At 37.1% G+C, this 16,622-nt stretch overlaps 1 protein-coding gene across 1 annotated transcript in view; it reads right to left on the reverse strand.

Annotated features, from left to right (window-relative positions):
- Positions 1 to 16,622, reverse strand: part of grk3 (G protein-coupled receptor kinase 3) — a 57,485-nt gene that overhangs the window by 25,525 nt on the left and 15,338 nt on the right. The window contains exons 2-3 of the mRNA XM_060896332.1: positions 13,350 to 13,426; positions 1,632 to 1,705 (exon numbers count right to left, since the gene is read on the reverse strand). Of these exons, the coding sequence (XP_060752315.1) occupies positions 1,632 to 1,705; positions 13,350 to 13,426 (151 nt within the window). The remainder of the gene's footprint in view (positions 1 to 1,631; positions 1,706 to 13,349; positions 13,427 to 16,622) is intronic.

Genomic DNA, 16,622 nt, shown 5'->3' on the forward strand with positions numbered 1-16,622 from the left:
ATACTGGATTGATTTCAAATATCACCTCTACAAGCAGACGGCATTAACTCCATAGAAGAGGATGCTTTTGCAAAGGCCCTCCTTGTCTTGCATTAACTAAATCAGTCGGTCAGTCAGTCTGTCTGTCGTTTATCTTGGCTGGGCAGAAGAGCAAGTGAGCAAGGAAGAAGATATTGTGTACACTGATTGGCCAAAAAGACCTACATTTTAAATGCCACTTTGCATAATTTACAGAGTGGGGTTACAGAGTGGCATAATTTGAATCAAAATCCAGTATACTAATGGAATGAAACTAAAAACCAATGTCTGAATTTTTAAAGTTAAAAGACTTTCAATGTTACTACATTTTTACCTTTGAAAAGGAGCAAAACAGACTTCACTTTGTCATGTCAGGTCAAGATTTTTCTGCTGTCCCTTGAGAGGAACCTTCCTCATATTAAGGTTGGATCCCCCAGTGTACATACTGTTTCTAAAAGGTGTCAGGGCAAATGTGATACGAGTTCAAGACAGCGCTCTGTAAAGCTGAAGTGAACACACCTTGATTTATGGTGCATTTTGATTGGTTTTTGCCAACATTGGATAGTCTGTGAGAACACCTAACCATGCAGAATTGTGTTTTACTCTTTTTTTTTTTTTTTACATAGTCATTTGTTAAGTACCCTCATTTATGTGCAGAATTATTTTAAAATGATGAAATAAGATATGTTTATCCTTATTGATAGCTATAAACATTTAAACCACTAATATGTGAACCAAACAACATTCAGTATACAAGGGAAATAAATGAAGTCAGTTCACAAGGATGTGTTCGACACAATAAAAATAGGTAAGAGTAAGGATTTAACAGAGTTTGACATTAGCATACAGTGGTTAGTACATACCAAAAGGACAACTGGAGAACTGTTGATTGGGTCATGGTTGCTCAAGGCTCACTGATGTACTCATGGCATGAAGACTACCAATCTGGTCTGACCCTACTGAAGAGCTATTGTATCTATGGTCTAACTGCTGAAAAAGTTAATGCTGGCTATGACAAAAGGGTTAGAACACACAGTGCATCACAGCTCGCTGCACATGGAGCTGTGTTGTTGCAGACTGGACTGAGTGCCCATGCTGACTGGGAGCATCAGAACTGGACTATGAAACAATGGAAGAAGGTGGTCTGGTCTAATGAATCAAGTTTATTCATTCATTTTCTACCGCTTATCCGAACTACTATCTCTCAGGCGTCATCGGGCATCAAGGCAGGATACACCCTGGACAGAGTGCCAACCCATCGCAGGGCACACACACACACTCATTCACTCACGCAATCACACGCTACGGACAATTTTCCAGAGATGCCAATCAACCTACCATGCATGTCTTTGGACCGGGGGAGGAAACCGGAGTACCCAGAGGAAACCCCGGAGGCACGGGGAGAACATGCAAACTCCACACACACAAGGCGGAGGCGGGAATCAAACCCCCAACCCTGGAGGTGTGAGGCAAACGTGCTAACCACTAAGTCACCGTGCCCCTATTAAGTTTTTTATTAATATTATTATTTTTTTTCATCTGGACATCTGTGGTGCATCTGTCACTTGATGGCACCAGGATACACTATGGAATGAAGGCAAGATTTATCTTACCTCTTCATAGAACTTCAGCTGGGGAACGGCCTCGTCTATTTCATTCATACAGAAATCCTTAAATAGCAGGAACCCTGAAAATAGAGGGACATAAGCACAACATTTACATAAGCTTGGAAAGTTGCATTTATGATGTATACAGAATGGACAATGAGACATGTATTGCAAGTTGACAAGTACATTTAAAGTATTTACAATCAAGTTCAGCAAACGATGAAATTTGAAATCAAAATTTTAATCAGAATTACAATAAATGTCTCCTCTTCTTTTACATCAGGATACATATTAGCATAAAAATATCTCCAAGTATTATGATCACCCACCCTTTGTTTGTGCCATCAACAGCAAAAACAATGCAAGTTTTATGAGAGCTTTGTACATATTTCACCATATTTAATTGTTCTGCATCCCTGCATGCACATTATTCTGAAAATTAAACAGCAAGGCAAGTTAATTATAAATGGAATAGTAAAAATTTTTATTTCTTCAGAGAGGACATGACGTCTGATGACCTGCACCACAGATTAGTCATTGTTGTGAAAGAATTACACCCTTAATCATTTGAAAGTCACCATTCAACTAACTGGGCAAATCCACCATCATATGGCTACCTTGACTCTCATTTTTGCAGTTCCCTTCCTCAACACCCTGACCGCTGCACTTTAACAACACTCCAAGGCCAGCTGCTGACTGTTTACCCTCGAGTGTAACATTTGCAGAACTTGCAAGCTATTAAAGAACCAGTCACATAATAGTGATGTGGTTTGGCGTTTGTGGGAAGTGCAGGCTGGGTGGGTGTTTTGTAGCAGTAAAGAGAAATCAAAACAGCTAGCAAAGATCAGCCTTATTGTTGCTATGGGAACAATAATAGGTCCCATTCTGCAGGAGGAAGAGAAAGGGAAAAATGCAGCAGCTAAAATATGGCAGCAAATATCTGAGCCAATATGATCCATTTCACTGTTTGCGCAACAAAGGATAAAGAGGAAACAAATCTTAGGAATGGTTCATTACTAACCAAACAGGACTGTTCAAATCACTAGCCTAAACAATGGGACAAGGTGGTGGTGATGATGATGATGATGATGATGCTGATGATGTATAACACTCTGTCTGGCTTATGATAGTTTACCATTTCAAAAATGAACATGAACACACAAAATGTATTGCATAATAGTCATATCATTTTCCTTCTAGCACAACACAGAAAATAATGATGCTAGCCGGAGCAAAAATTGTGGCTGTTATTTACAGCGTTCACTTGGTGGGCTAAATAATGAATCTGTTACTTGCCCATCATGCCTATCTATATGCTGTATTAAAAAATATTGCAATTGACTAGAAGTTGCAACTTGTAATACCCTCCGAATTCAGAAAGTTATGCCAGATCAACATGGCTGCTTATTTTCTATACAGCGAAGAAAATCGCTTGTTACCTTCAAATATTCATGCTTTATAAACAAGTACTTGCTTGTATTTATATACAAGAAAATTGTTGTTTATGGAGAAAATATACATTGCTCAGATTTATATAGATACATACATGCAGTAAACATGTATAAACATATATGCAGGTGTAAAGGGGACAAGTTGATTACCGACATTAAACTAGCCAGGCAACGTGAGTACATACTACATTACTGTGGAATTATATTGGAGGATATAAAGCCACACATTTATACTGAAGGTAAACAGCAGCACATTTGAGTGAAAACCCAAATTAATATGGTTTTCCATCATTCAGTGAAAAATACAAATTTTATTTGAAATCTGAGACTTATTTATTTTGATTTATTCTCCAACATAGAAATAAATAGAATAAACCATGAACAAGCTTCTAGATTACACAAAAACCTATTTGCAGAAGAAGAAAGTTGTTTGACGTCAAATCAAATTTCACACCACCTCCATGCCTTCCATCTAATATGGTTGTGGCAAAAGAAAAGCTTTACATTTGAATAATTACAAACTTTATTGACTTGTTCACTGGATGCAACAAGGTTCTATCTGGCACATGATGTATGTGTAGACATTTCCCAGGAATTATGTCTACTAAAAACCCCTGACACAGTGATGGTGAATTACTATTACAGGATTGTCACAGTGACTAATGAACATCATACTGATTTTTTTTTTTCATGTCAACATAATACACAAGGAAAGCTATGTATACTCAGACTTCATCTGTGCACATGCTAAAGTCAATTGTTGGTCGTTCAAACCTCCAGATATACTTTAGTAGAAGTAACAGGGGTTTTGGGGGTTTGGAGGGTGGCAGTGGAGAGGTGGGGAATAGCACTTTCTGTAGGTCCTGCGTTATGCTTGAACAATTTCAGGAATAGAACCCTTACTGTGTGCAGTACTCAACTGTAAGACTACAGGGCAATATTTTAAGAGACAAGATGTCCTCCAGGGTTGCTGCATTAAGAAATAAATCAGTACGAGTTTCATCAGACCAGAGTCCAGCGAGCTTTTTATGGTCGAGTGTCTTAACACAGGCTTTTAATTTTAAACATACCCACAATGCTCAGTAATGCAAGAGGGGAGGGGAAAGGAAGAGGAAAGGGGAAAAAAGTCTCCCATATCTTCTATGCTCCCATCTTTCCCTTCTGTATTATCTCTTTAAAACCCATCTCCTCTGAGACCAAGGCCTATCCCTGCTCAACTCTTGACTCTTCCGGGCAAGTACTGTATACAGAGCTAGCTGTTGTTTACAGTAAGGATCATATTTCAGGGACAGACTGCATGTAAGCAGAAGAATCTTATGCAGAATGGTGCCATTCAACTCCCTGAATTCAGAAATAGTTAAGAGCAAACAATAATTCACACATTTTTACATTAAATAATTTTAAACATACTTGGAGTTTCTTACCATTTCAGTCCTTATGCTAGTTGGACATTTAACCGGTCTTGTCTTTCAGAGATCACTACTCTTGGTAGAAACCCTGTTCTACTTCTGTGCATGTGTGTGCATGTTTTTGTCATGTGCTAGTCATGTGCTCTGCTAGTCATCTTGGACTAAATAAAACATTAACTGTCAAAGCATTGATACCAGGGACTGGTAGTCATTTTACTTATTCAGCCATGCTACACTTTATTAACTGCTTATACTAACAGCAACAAATTCACAAAAAGTCAACCACTTCAACTAGTTAAGTTTTCGCCTTATTGAAATGTCAACATTCCTGCAAGGGCAGCACTGTATATCACTATTATGGAGCACTGGGCTTCCAATATGCAAGCTAGTTAATGCACTTACGCTACAAACAGGCTACTTTGCAGTGCAAGTTTAGAATAAATAAAAGTTACAACATGCATATAAATCTTGTTTTCACAACTGAGAAAAGTGTGTGGACAAAACATATAAAGTAAAGAACAGAAAGTAGAGAACAACAGACTGTTCAGTGAAGTCCTGGTTAAAACTCTACCATACTGTAGATAAAGTATACATTTTATAAATTAATAATACAGGTGCTGGTCATATAATTAGAATATCATCAAAAAGTTGATTTAATTCACTAATTCCATTCAAAAAGTGAAACTTGTATATTATATTCATTCATTACACACAAACTGATATTTCAAATGTTTATTTCTTTTAATTTTGATGATTATAACTGACAACTAAGGAAAATCCCAAATTCAGTATCTCAGAATATTATAATATTACTTAAGACCAATACATAAGAAAGGATTTTTAGAAATCTGGGCCAACTGAAAAGTATGAACATGAAAAGTATGAGCTTGTACAGCACTCAATGCTTAGTTGGGGCTCCTTTTGCCTGAATTACTGCAGAAATTATCCGTGGCATGGAATCGATCAGTCTGTGGCACTGCTCAGGTGTTATGAGAGCCCAGGTTGCTCTGATAGTGGCCTTCAGCTCTTCTGCATTGTTGGGTCTGGCATATCGCATCTTCCTCTTCACAATACCCCATAGAGTTTCTATGGGGTTAAGGTCAGGTGAGTTTGCTGGCCAAAACTGATAGCTTTGGAACTGTGTGTAGGTGCCAAGTCCTGTTGGAAAATGAAATCTGCATCTCCATAAAAGTTGGTCAGCAGCAGGAAGCATGAAGTGCACAGACAGCGTCAGAAGCGACTCACCTGGGCTAAAGACAAAAAGGACTGGACCGCTGCTGAGTGGTCCAAAGTTATGTTCTCTGAAGTTATGTTCCTCTGGACTCTCAGAGTCCAGAGGAAGAAGGGAGAGGCACACAATCCACGTTGCTTGAGGTCCAGTGTAAAGTTTCCGCAGTCAGTGATGGTTTGGGGTGCCATGTTATCTGCTGGTGTTTTAGGAAGTTTTATAGCACATGCTTCCTGCTGCTGACCAACTTTATGGAGATGCAGATTTCATTTTCCAACAGGACTTGGCACCTGCATTAATGGTGTCCTCAATGCTGAAAAGTACAGGCAGATACTTATCCAGCAAGCAATACCTTTAGGGAGGCGCCTGATTGGCCCCAAATTTATTCTGCAGCAGAACAATGAACCCAAACATAAAGCCAATATCATTAGGAGCCATCTTCAACATGGAGACAAACAAGCAGTCCTGGAAGTGATGGTGTCCCCCCCCAGAGCCCTGATCTCAACATCGAGTCTGTCTGGGATATATCATGCAAACATACACACACCCTGAACAACAAAACTCATGCAGATGAGGCAGTCTTAAAGCAGCAAAGTGACAGTTTATTTTTGGCTTGATTTTCATCACGCCTGCACACATGATCCCTCCCTTTCCATTTTGATCTGACACACTTACACACACTTCCCCTTAAACAGTTTCAATAGCAATCTCCCAGTGCTGTGACAGAGCACGTATGAGAGCAAACTCAGTGATCAACATTTCTCACGTTTCCAGACTCACTCAAGCTGGCTGACCAGACAGCGGGTACTTTTATCATACTCTTGATCAAGGACGCTGTGCTCAAAGACTTGGTTTCTCACACAAAATCACTGTCACATTCTTTACCACGGGTCCATGCTCTATCTAATGAGGCACAACAAAATACACCCTTTACACTAAACCAATATAAAAAAGAAAGTAAAAAAAAATTGAAAGAAAAAAGTAAAATATATATATTATTATATACCCACTTTTTGATTACAATCCTCTCATTTTGCACAGATGATCAATTATGGAACGTATACTGGCAGATACTATTTTGTGTATCTGTCATGTAGAGCTTTTTTATTGTCTGTTTGCAATGTCTTTTGTCTTGCACTAGGTTGCACACAATGCAATTTATGTTGCTACTACAAATTACTTTAAGTCCTTAGCTCTGTGCTGGCTCATGTAGCTCTGTGCTGGTTCATGTAGCTCTGTGCTGGTTCATGTAGCACAATGGTCCTGGAGAAACATTATTTCATTCCATTATGTAACTTGAAATTCATGAAATACCCTAATTGAAGGCTCTAATAAGCCTGGCCAATACTCCTTTTTTTAATCTATTCACTAGTCTAGCTCATGCTTTTTGACGGGCACATAAACAAACCAATAATAATTAAGAGATGAAGTTCCTACACTTTCTCTTCCTTCTCAATTTGCTTAGCACCATGAGAGCATGGACTGATCAAATGGAGAAGTTGGTGCCTAAAAATGTTTCAATATCTTTTTCGGAACTGCTGACTTTTACTCAACAGACAGAATGCAACCAATTTGCAAAATGTATAAAGACAAGAAAGGTATGTTGAGGAAAAATGACTAATTTATATAACCATCAACAAAGAGTGTGCTGAAATCCAGATAAGATGGAGTGAGTGTCCACATGAACAGCACCATAGCCAGACACAGTGCTAAAGCAAACATTTATTTAAAAAAAGTGCATGATGCCATGACATTTTACCCGATTTAATAGTAATCAAAATGAGGAAAAATAAGGTTTTAAGCAACTTCTAAAAATAGTTATGACATATTAACAGTGTCATTCCTCAGCTATACAGAGCATGCTTTGAGAAGTGCAATTTTATTTCACCAAAACAATGAAATAAAAGTGTTGTATTGTCTCTGTTATTCTTTGTGTTTTTGATCATGTTTCCTTTAAGAGCTATAAATCTAAAAATATTTAGCAAAATTCTTAAAATAAAATATATGCACTACTACACTATACAAAACACCCCAGAATATCTAGATAAATTAGTGCCCATATTTCCATTTTCTTAATAATAGTGTGTAGAAATGATTGGGGTAACAATAGCCAACACAACAGGTCCCACTCCTGTCAGCCAAAAAGCACAAATATGAATATAGGCTAAAACTGGCATACAGCTTGAGAGCTAAAGATTGTAAAAAGACCAGTGGCTTGGAAAAAGGATACTGTAATGTCAATCTTCAACTAAATAGAATAAACAATGGCCAAGCAAGCTAATATGCATATCTGAGGTGCCAAGACACATCCAAGCAAGTGAGAAAAGTACTGATTAGCTCATCCTGCCTGGTGAAGACTATGTCAAACAGAACAAAACAGTGCTTCAGAGCTGCAGACAGTGTTTATTCAAATTAAGGTATATGGTATTTGGTATATGTAAAGGCACAATAAAGGCCAAAAAAGAGGGTGAAAAAGATTTGGACTGAACCCAAGACAAAGAAAGTGATCTCATTCTGATCAGTTAATAATTCCTCTACAGCCCAAAACAATTAAGGACATCTGGTGGATCATAAAAATGTCAATAAACATTATATCTGAGCACAAGCACATATGCCCTAAGACACAATCACATTTAAACACGTGCCCAGATCATTCACAAACTAAGCATAGTATTTTCAGAGCTGGAAGCACACTGAAACGCACACCTGCCAGAAAGCTGAGAAATTCTTATGGGGATAGTAGCATTAATCATTAATGATCAGAGATGAATCAACACAATAAACACAACCTACTCAAGGGAAGGTCAGTGCCTGCATGTAATTACTAGATGCATCATCATGCCTGTTGGACTTTAATGTCCATATTCTCATTTTCAGCTCCTTTTTTAATTCATCATTTAATTAATTTCATTTTCCCAGTCGCCAAGCAAACAAGGGATTTCTTCAGGATTGCCATGGTAACCACAGTTGCTAAGCAACACAAAACTCAAACATTCATTCCAGAACTCTAACAGATGGGAGTGTGAGTGAGTGAGTGAGTGAGCGAGAGGGGGGGAGCGCGAGAGAGTCAGAGAGAAACAGAGAAAGAGTGGGGGGTGGGGTGGAGTGACGCAAGTAAGGGAAGAGGCGCGGCTAGAGCAGGAGAAGTGAGGGAAAGTGCGAGTTTTGCTGCCCTTTCTCACATGGTCTCATGGTCATCTTCTCTCCAGTCTTGTGTGGTTCAGTAGTACAGAGTTGCAACAATTACTTGATATTCTGCACTACATTCTGAAAAATTATTGATGTGGCTTTTTTTTTAGATTTGAAGTGCCATTTGTATAAAGAGTGCCTGGGCTTCTATGCAAGGGTAGAATGTAATACAACTGTGAAGTCAATGGGGGCAGCAGCAGTCCAGCTACTTCTGCGCCATACTGCATTGTGTGCAAATGTGTTTTCAAACAAATACTTCAAATTCAACAGTTCATCCTGATGTAAACAAGTATAAACAAATGTAAGCAAGTAATCTAAACCCTGTTAAATAAAGACTTGATGCCATTTTGTCACTATGAAAACTCAAGCAACTCATTATTATTATAGAGGCTTAATACAGAAATAAATCTGTGGGTTTTGTCTTTAAAAAAAAAAAGAAAACTCTAAATGAATAAAAATCAGAGTCCATGTAGAAAACACAATTCCAACAAACGACATGAAAGCCAGACTGCAAGTCCTCAGTATGTGCTATGCATTTGAAAAGTACCTCTTTCAACAGAACACACATGAAGCCACCATATTATTCAAACTGCTGCTGAACTTAATGGGAAGGGAAACTACCCTCTTCCGCATACATAGGCTCAAATATGGCAATGACTGGCTAGTACAAAATGGCCATTATATGCTATGGCATCCTAAAGATACACACCTTGAAAAAAACAGTGAATGCTTTTTTGCTCTTCCATTCTGAAGAGACAAAGAGCCATAACTTTAGACAAAGGGATTCGAGAGTGATTTGTAGTTTCACTTTTGAAGTGTATGTTTTGAGCTTGGACAGTGGTGGGATTCACAGACAAATTTTGTTGCATAGCTTCAGTTTATGAGCCTGTAGATGACTATACATAATATAATAAATAACACACAAAATACATTTAAAACCCCTTGTTCTTTGACTAATCTGATGGGTATCCTTGGCCAAGTAAAAGCTAGTGGAGTGTCTAAGGAGTGTTATTGTACATTAGCCCCGTTTCTGCTGAGGTGATGCTACACTCTTGTGGTCCACTTGTAATCAGGATTTGAGATTTCTTTTGGTTTAACATATTGTATTATAAGTGTAGTTTATTATAAAATAAATAAATAAATAAATAAATAAATAAATAAATAAATAAAATAAAAATAAAAAAAATCATGGTTCGAGGGGGCACGGTGGCTTAGTGGTTAGCACGTTCGCCTCACACCTCCAGGGTTGGGTGTTCGCTTCCCACCTCCGCCTTGTGTGTGTGTTACATGTTCTCCCCGTGCCTCAGGGGTTTCCTCCGGGTACTCCGGTTTCCTCCCCCGGTCCAAAGACATGCATGGTAGGTTGATTGGCATCTCTGGAAAATTGTCCGGAGTGTGTAATTGCATGAGTGAATGAGAGTGTGTGTGTGCCCTGCGATGGGTTGGCACTCCGTCCAGGGTGTATCATGCCTTGATGCCCAATGACACCTGAGATAGGCACAGGCTCCCCGTGACCCGAGGTAGTTCAGATAAGCGGTTGAAAATGAGCGAGAGTGAGAGGTCATGGTTCGAAGTTAATGACCAAAATGATTCTGATTCTAATTGAGAACAGGCTCTACTTGGACAGAAAGTCGTGCTATATAGCTTTGGAAACACAGGGCCCAAATTTGGTCAAAATGTTTCATTAGACATTTCCAAATTAGTGTGCCAAATTTCACAACTTTTTACCAGACAGTTCTATGGGCTGCCATGGATAAAGCTAGCCAAAGAAGAAACAATAACTTTGAAAGTTTGTTCTTTAGGATTTGTTGGTTTTTATCTTTAAGAGTGATCACTGCAGATGCCTTTAAAAAGGGTATAAGGCAAGTAAGCTGTTGCATCTCTGAATTAAGTTGTGTCTGAGTGACGCAGTGGCTGTGCTTAATCAGCTCTGCTGCACAATAAAGCTACTCCTCCTATAACACAGGGAATGTGGTGAGATGCTATTAGAGGAGGGTGGATGAGAGCAGAGCACTGCAGACTACTAAGGAAATGACTGATCAGGAAATGAGGAGGGCTCTCATCTATTTGTATCATAAACAAGTTAGTTTTCATGGCTTCACCCTCACAGCACAAAATTAAAGCAAACATACTAAAAGCCATTCCTTTAACACAAACTTTCTGCTCCACAACATATAAAACAGTGTACTTTTGTGGAATGCAAGCTTAATTCTTTGAACCTGATATTCTTTTGGAATAACTAGACAAATTCTCAGAGCAGAACAGATCAAAAGAAAAATATATGCCAGAAGCGCTTTCACTTCCTGATATTTAAATCCAAGGAAGTCAAACAATGTAGAACATGGTGGTAGCTGACACCTTATCTGTAGGTGAACAAAAGTACAGAAACAGATAGTCAAAGTGAATTATGACTTAATATCTTGAATAACCCTTGCTTGCAATAATCAAGCCATAAATTGGTGCTGTAAGTTATAACCAGTTGTTGGGGTCATAAACCCTTACACCAACATGTGCATGCACACACACCTATTAGCCCAGTGAGTGTCTATTTGTGTATTTATAATTTGCATCAGCCAAGCACTATGTATTTCCATGACTCCAATTACTTGGGCACATGCAAATCTTAAACATGTGTCATTCAAATTAAGGCTTGTTCTGTAGAGGTGCTGCAGGATTAAGTTGGTTTCCTGTTTTGAGTCTATATACAAACATTGTGTTTGAGACACTATGTTATTCATAGAGGAGACTTACTGACAAAATCCTGCTACAAAAGTTACATTTCATATTTTGTAATACAAGCCCTGGAGAGAATAACAGGATCTTATAATATAACGTACAAGTTTTGGCATATATGTAGAGGGATTTTTTTATGGCCCTTGTATAACATCATATTGATGGTATGAAAAGTTAATTTCTCTCTCCTCTGACACTAACGTACAATGCAAATATTAGTTCTAATAATGCTTGATGAAGTTCAGATGCAGTAATTTGTGAGATGCTCTCAGGAAGGGCTTCTTCCTAGCAGGTTTTCCAAACAAGAGTTACTAAACTGGGCATTTGTAAAAATTGAAAATCATCTAAACTTAGGAATTCTTAGGAACTGTGATCTATGCAACCTCTTAAAGGTTGCAGAGATTTTAATATTTACAGCATTTTTACAGCATTTTGCAGATGCCCTTATCCAAAGTTACATTTATCTTATTTATACAACTAAGCAGGTGAAGGTCTTGCTTAAGGGTCTATCAGTGGCAGATTTGTAGCCCTGGGTCAGGAACGCACACCTGAGAAATTGATAACACACCCTTCTTTGTATTTAGCAAAGTTCTCCTAGTTTTAAGATAAGAACCATAATCTCTCATTCAACCTTCAGCTTGTTAAAGCGACTGTGTAGGCAGCCTAAAAGTCATTAGAATTTAGAATCTAAAACCTTAACTTTAATTACATAATCCAACAAAGTTAGCTTATAGCAGCCATGGTAAGGAAAAATACAACATTAAATGTAATCATGGAAAAATAACTTTCATTTACAGAAAGACATCCTGTAAATGAGTGTATTCACTGCAGACTAATCTCACTGGAGACTTCAGACCTAGATGCAAGTAAAGTCTTAATCAAACCTTAATCAAGGCTTGCAGGCCTAATGTGTTCCCATGGTGCTTTACTTAAAAAGTGCCATTTTTATGAACAGAGGAAAAGACAGTCTTCAAGTTATACATTTTTGATCTTTAACTTTTTAAGCAGTGATCATACTACAACCCAGAATCCCCAATACTGCAAAGTTCCATAAATAATCTTGGCTTCTAAGGTGACTACTGAGAAATACAATGAAGAAGCTGTTTGGAATTAATTATTTGTCTGAAAATAATAGTCTCATACATTGTGATAGGAACAATTGTATTTATCCCATTCTCTGAAATAAACTTGCTATATTATCTGCATTAACTATACTGAACCAGATTCCAGTTCATTTCTAGTAATTGGGGAAATGTATATGGTGTATTCAAATATCATTATCCACTGCATTTAGCTCATGTGCTTTGCATTGAGCAGACAGATACACAGATAAAGGTAAAATAAAAAAAAAAAATTAAAAATTGATTAAAATTCGATATTTTGTAAAATATGTAATAAATGGCAGCTTTAGTGAATGTGAGTTCACAATTTCACATGGTCTGGGTGAAAATTTGTAGGCAAAAGGTTTAAAAATATGTTTAATAAACCTTATATAATCACAGTGCCAAAGCATGGAACAATCATAAAATCACAACATACAAAACTCAAATATCTAAACAGTTATACAAGCACACTTTCACATCCCTACTGAAATTTCCCAAGGCAATTTATCTTTGTGCCTTTCAATAAGTTACCCTTCAACAGAGATGAAAAAAGCAAGAATAGTTCTAACTATGTGCTACGAAAGGTTACAAAAACCAAATTATATACTCACCAATCTTCTGGTTGAAGATTTTGTCAAAGGTGAGCTCATCTCTCTCTTCCAAGTACTTCTGCATCACACTCCGAATACTGGGGAGGGAAAAAAGGAAAAAGAAGAAGAAAAAAAAAAAAACACATGCGTGTCAATTATCTGGCAACCAAACAAGTACAGTTACACTAATGTAAAATATAGTTTGTGGGTTTCCCCCCATGCCCAAGATCATCAGTACAACACGCTGAAGTGGCAGAACTGAAGCACTCTAGATGAGATGATTGCTGTCTAATGCTGTACAAATGTGGAAGTTGTCTGTTATAATGGAAGTGAAACAACAACAAAAAATAAGCTGTAGTACATGTAGTATATGATAGTATATGATGTAGTTATAGTATATTGAATGATTTGCAAGGCTGTACACATTGCTGACCTCTAAAGCGAGAAAGACTTCTGACTGTACATATTTAGCTTGTGAGAATAGTAAATCTTTGGTGTTACTTGGATGGACAAAATAGCTTTATATTCATGTGCCAGACAGATGCAGTTTCCAAGGCCGTTTAATTGATGATTTATTCATTATGTTACACCAAATCTTTAGAAGAATGAGTGAGTGTGCTCGTAGTCTTCACCCGAGTGTGTCTCCTCAAAAACTACAAAGTGTTTCATCTCTTTTGGACACTTTTGTTTACCGGTCCTTTAGTTTTAAAAAATCAGTCATAGTTCAAAATAATGTCAAAATAATGATATGGGAAATACAAGATAGTGAAACAACCCGTGCTTTTAAAGTACAAATGTATATTAGCTTTTTTTTAAATAAATAAATAATGATGTGTTACAACAAAATATTAAGATCCGCTGCAATCAACATGTACAAAGTAACTGTATTAGGCTTGTCTGACGTTGCTGCTCCATTTTACCATTAAGAGAGATCATGATAATGCAAACATCCAGATACAATAGCCTAATGAAAGACAGGAAAACAAGCATTTCCACCATTTCAGGTCTAAAGAGAGTAAGGGCTGGTATAATATTATAAGCTCTGAAAATGTTTGCCAAGTGTTGTGCCCTATTCCCAGACAAAGATTTAACACTTGCAAATCCTTTCAGATTTCATGGTTTATGTCACAAGATCACCCGTCACATCTACCGTTATTTTCTGGAGAAAAAACATGGACTTCTTTGGCATAAGATTATGTGCTTACTTGTACTTGCATAATCCTATGTTTAACTGCAGAGTTCTCTTGCAAAACACATAAAGGTGGCCTGTATAGTTAATGAATGTATATTTTATGGCCTAAATAACCGAGATCATTTTATAAGCTTCCTCTTCTTGTTTTTGCTAATTTGCCTTAAAATTCTGCTGGTCACAAACTCAGAACCACGAACTTCATAAAATGTTTTCATTGCTTGTCTGCACACTTTTTGGGAATTTTTAAAAGGTAGTCTACATCCTATAGCAACTATCAGGGTCAAAAATGAGAGCCAGAAATTTGGCCAGTTAGTTCAAACTGAGCAAAGCTTCTGAAAAGCTTTTAAACACAAACCAAGAAAAGGCGAAATTAAACTAAGTTGTCTGAAGAAAAATTGTGTATTGTTAACTGCTGAGCCGACACTTATCAGCTTTCGCATATAAAAAATTTTTTTATATATATATATATATATATATATATATATATATATATATATATATATATATATATATATATATATATATATATATAGATAGATAGATAGATAGATATAGATATATATAGATAGATATAGATATAGATATAGATAGATAGATAGATAGATAGAAATATATAATAAAATAATTATAAAATTGAATCAATTGAATCTGTTTGAGGCACATGACCTATAATCACAAATGGGTACATGGTTGATTATTTTCAGCATCAATTAAATGTTGTAGCGCTGTTAAAGTAGACTGGTCTTAGGCAAACTACAGATCTGGCTTAGAAGTTACACAGATGGTCCTTAAACTGCCTAGTACCCAAATATAAGCTACTCACAATATGAAACCTTAATGCAGACACTTGTTTCATGTTGTGCCACTCTTTCACAAGAGTCCTGGACCCAGCTTGAGTCTAACAAAGCATCTGTTCTTTACACCCTATCTTGGCCATGTTTTCTACTTGGGACGATATCTGGACAAGCTGAACTTGGAGAGGGTGTTAATTGATTCATTTCCAGACGTGTTCCTCATTAACACCCCCTCAATAAGCACCCAGTCATTGCCCTAATGAGAATCAGCCAGTGAGCTTTTCCCTGGCACTGCTGTATGGCTATGTATTTTAAACTGAGCAAATAGGTCGACACTAGTACAAAATAGTTTAAGCCTAGCACACAGTAAACAAAGTTCATAAAAGGTCTACCATCTACACACTTAAAGAGCAAATCGCATTAAAAAAAAACATCATTTTAAATGTCATTGTTACACTCATACAGAATTCTTGCTTTCTATGCTTTTACAAGTTCATAGTTTGTGAATTCACAGTTCAACAGTCACCAATCAAAATGTAAGCATTCATTTCCAGATATTCAACATCAAAATGTGTTAAACACATGAGAATTCAGCACATTTTATATTGACATAATAAATAAAAGGATAAACAAACATCAGAGCTGGCTATAGGAGAAAAGGCATTTTGAAGCTAAGAAAAGAAAGAAAGTGAAAGGTCAATTTTGTAAGCTCTGTAAACCCAAACCCAACATTAGTCAGTTGATCAACATCTTCCACTGGGCAGGGTTGAGGGTATCACAAACCATCGTACAAAGGAGACTTTGGGAAAAGAAATACAAAGGCCATTCCAGAAAAACAGTATAGGCCAGAGTTCTGAAACCATGATTAACCACAAATCTGATGGGAAGACTAAAAGAAGATCAAGATTCAAAACATACAAGCTCTTTAGTCGAGCACAGTGGAAGTAGAGTCATGGCTTGGGCTATAAAATCATCATAAATGTAGTATGAAACATTTATGTGGTCAGTTGGTGATCAGCTTGATGCAGTTTTTAAAAGCAAAAAAATATACAAATCTGTTCCTAAACTGTTGGAAAAAAAACCTTGTGTGGTCCTGCCAGGTAAAGTATCATGTTACAAGTTGTTTCTTTCGGTATCTAAATGTAAACCCCAGAAAATAAAAAGCTCAATTTCTGCTCTCTCATCTCAATCATATTTTGATCTCAAATGCAAATGTCTTCAGTGTATAACAAAATTAAAACATTTGAGTGCATCTCTGTATTGCCATAGAAATATAAATGCTGTAACTAAACCGGTTATATTATCATC

This window comes from Tachysurus vachellii, chromosome 20 (genome assembly GCF_030014155.1).
Source record: "Tachysurus vachellii isolate PV-2020 chromosome 20, HZAU_Pvac_v1, whole genome shotgun sequence".
In the NCBI taxonomy this organism is placed as follows: domain Eukaryota; kingdom Metazoa; phylum Chordata; class Actinopteri; order Siluriformes; family Bagridae; genus Tachysurus; species Tachysurus vachellii.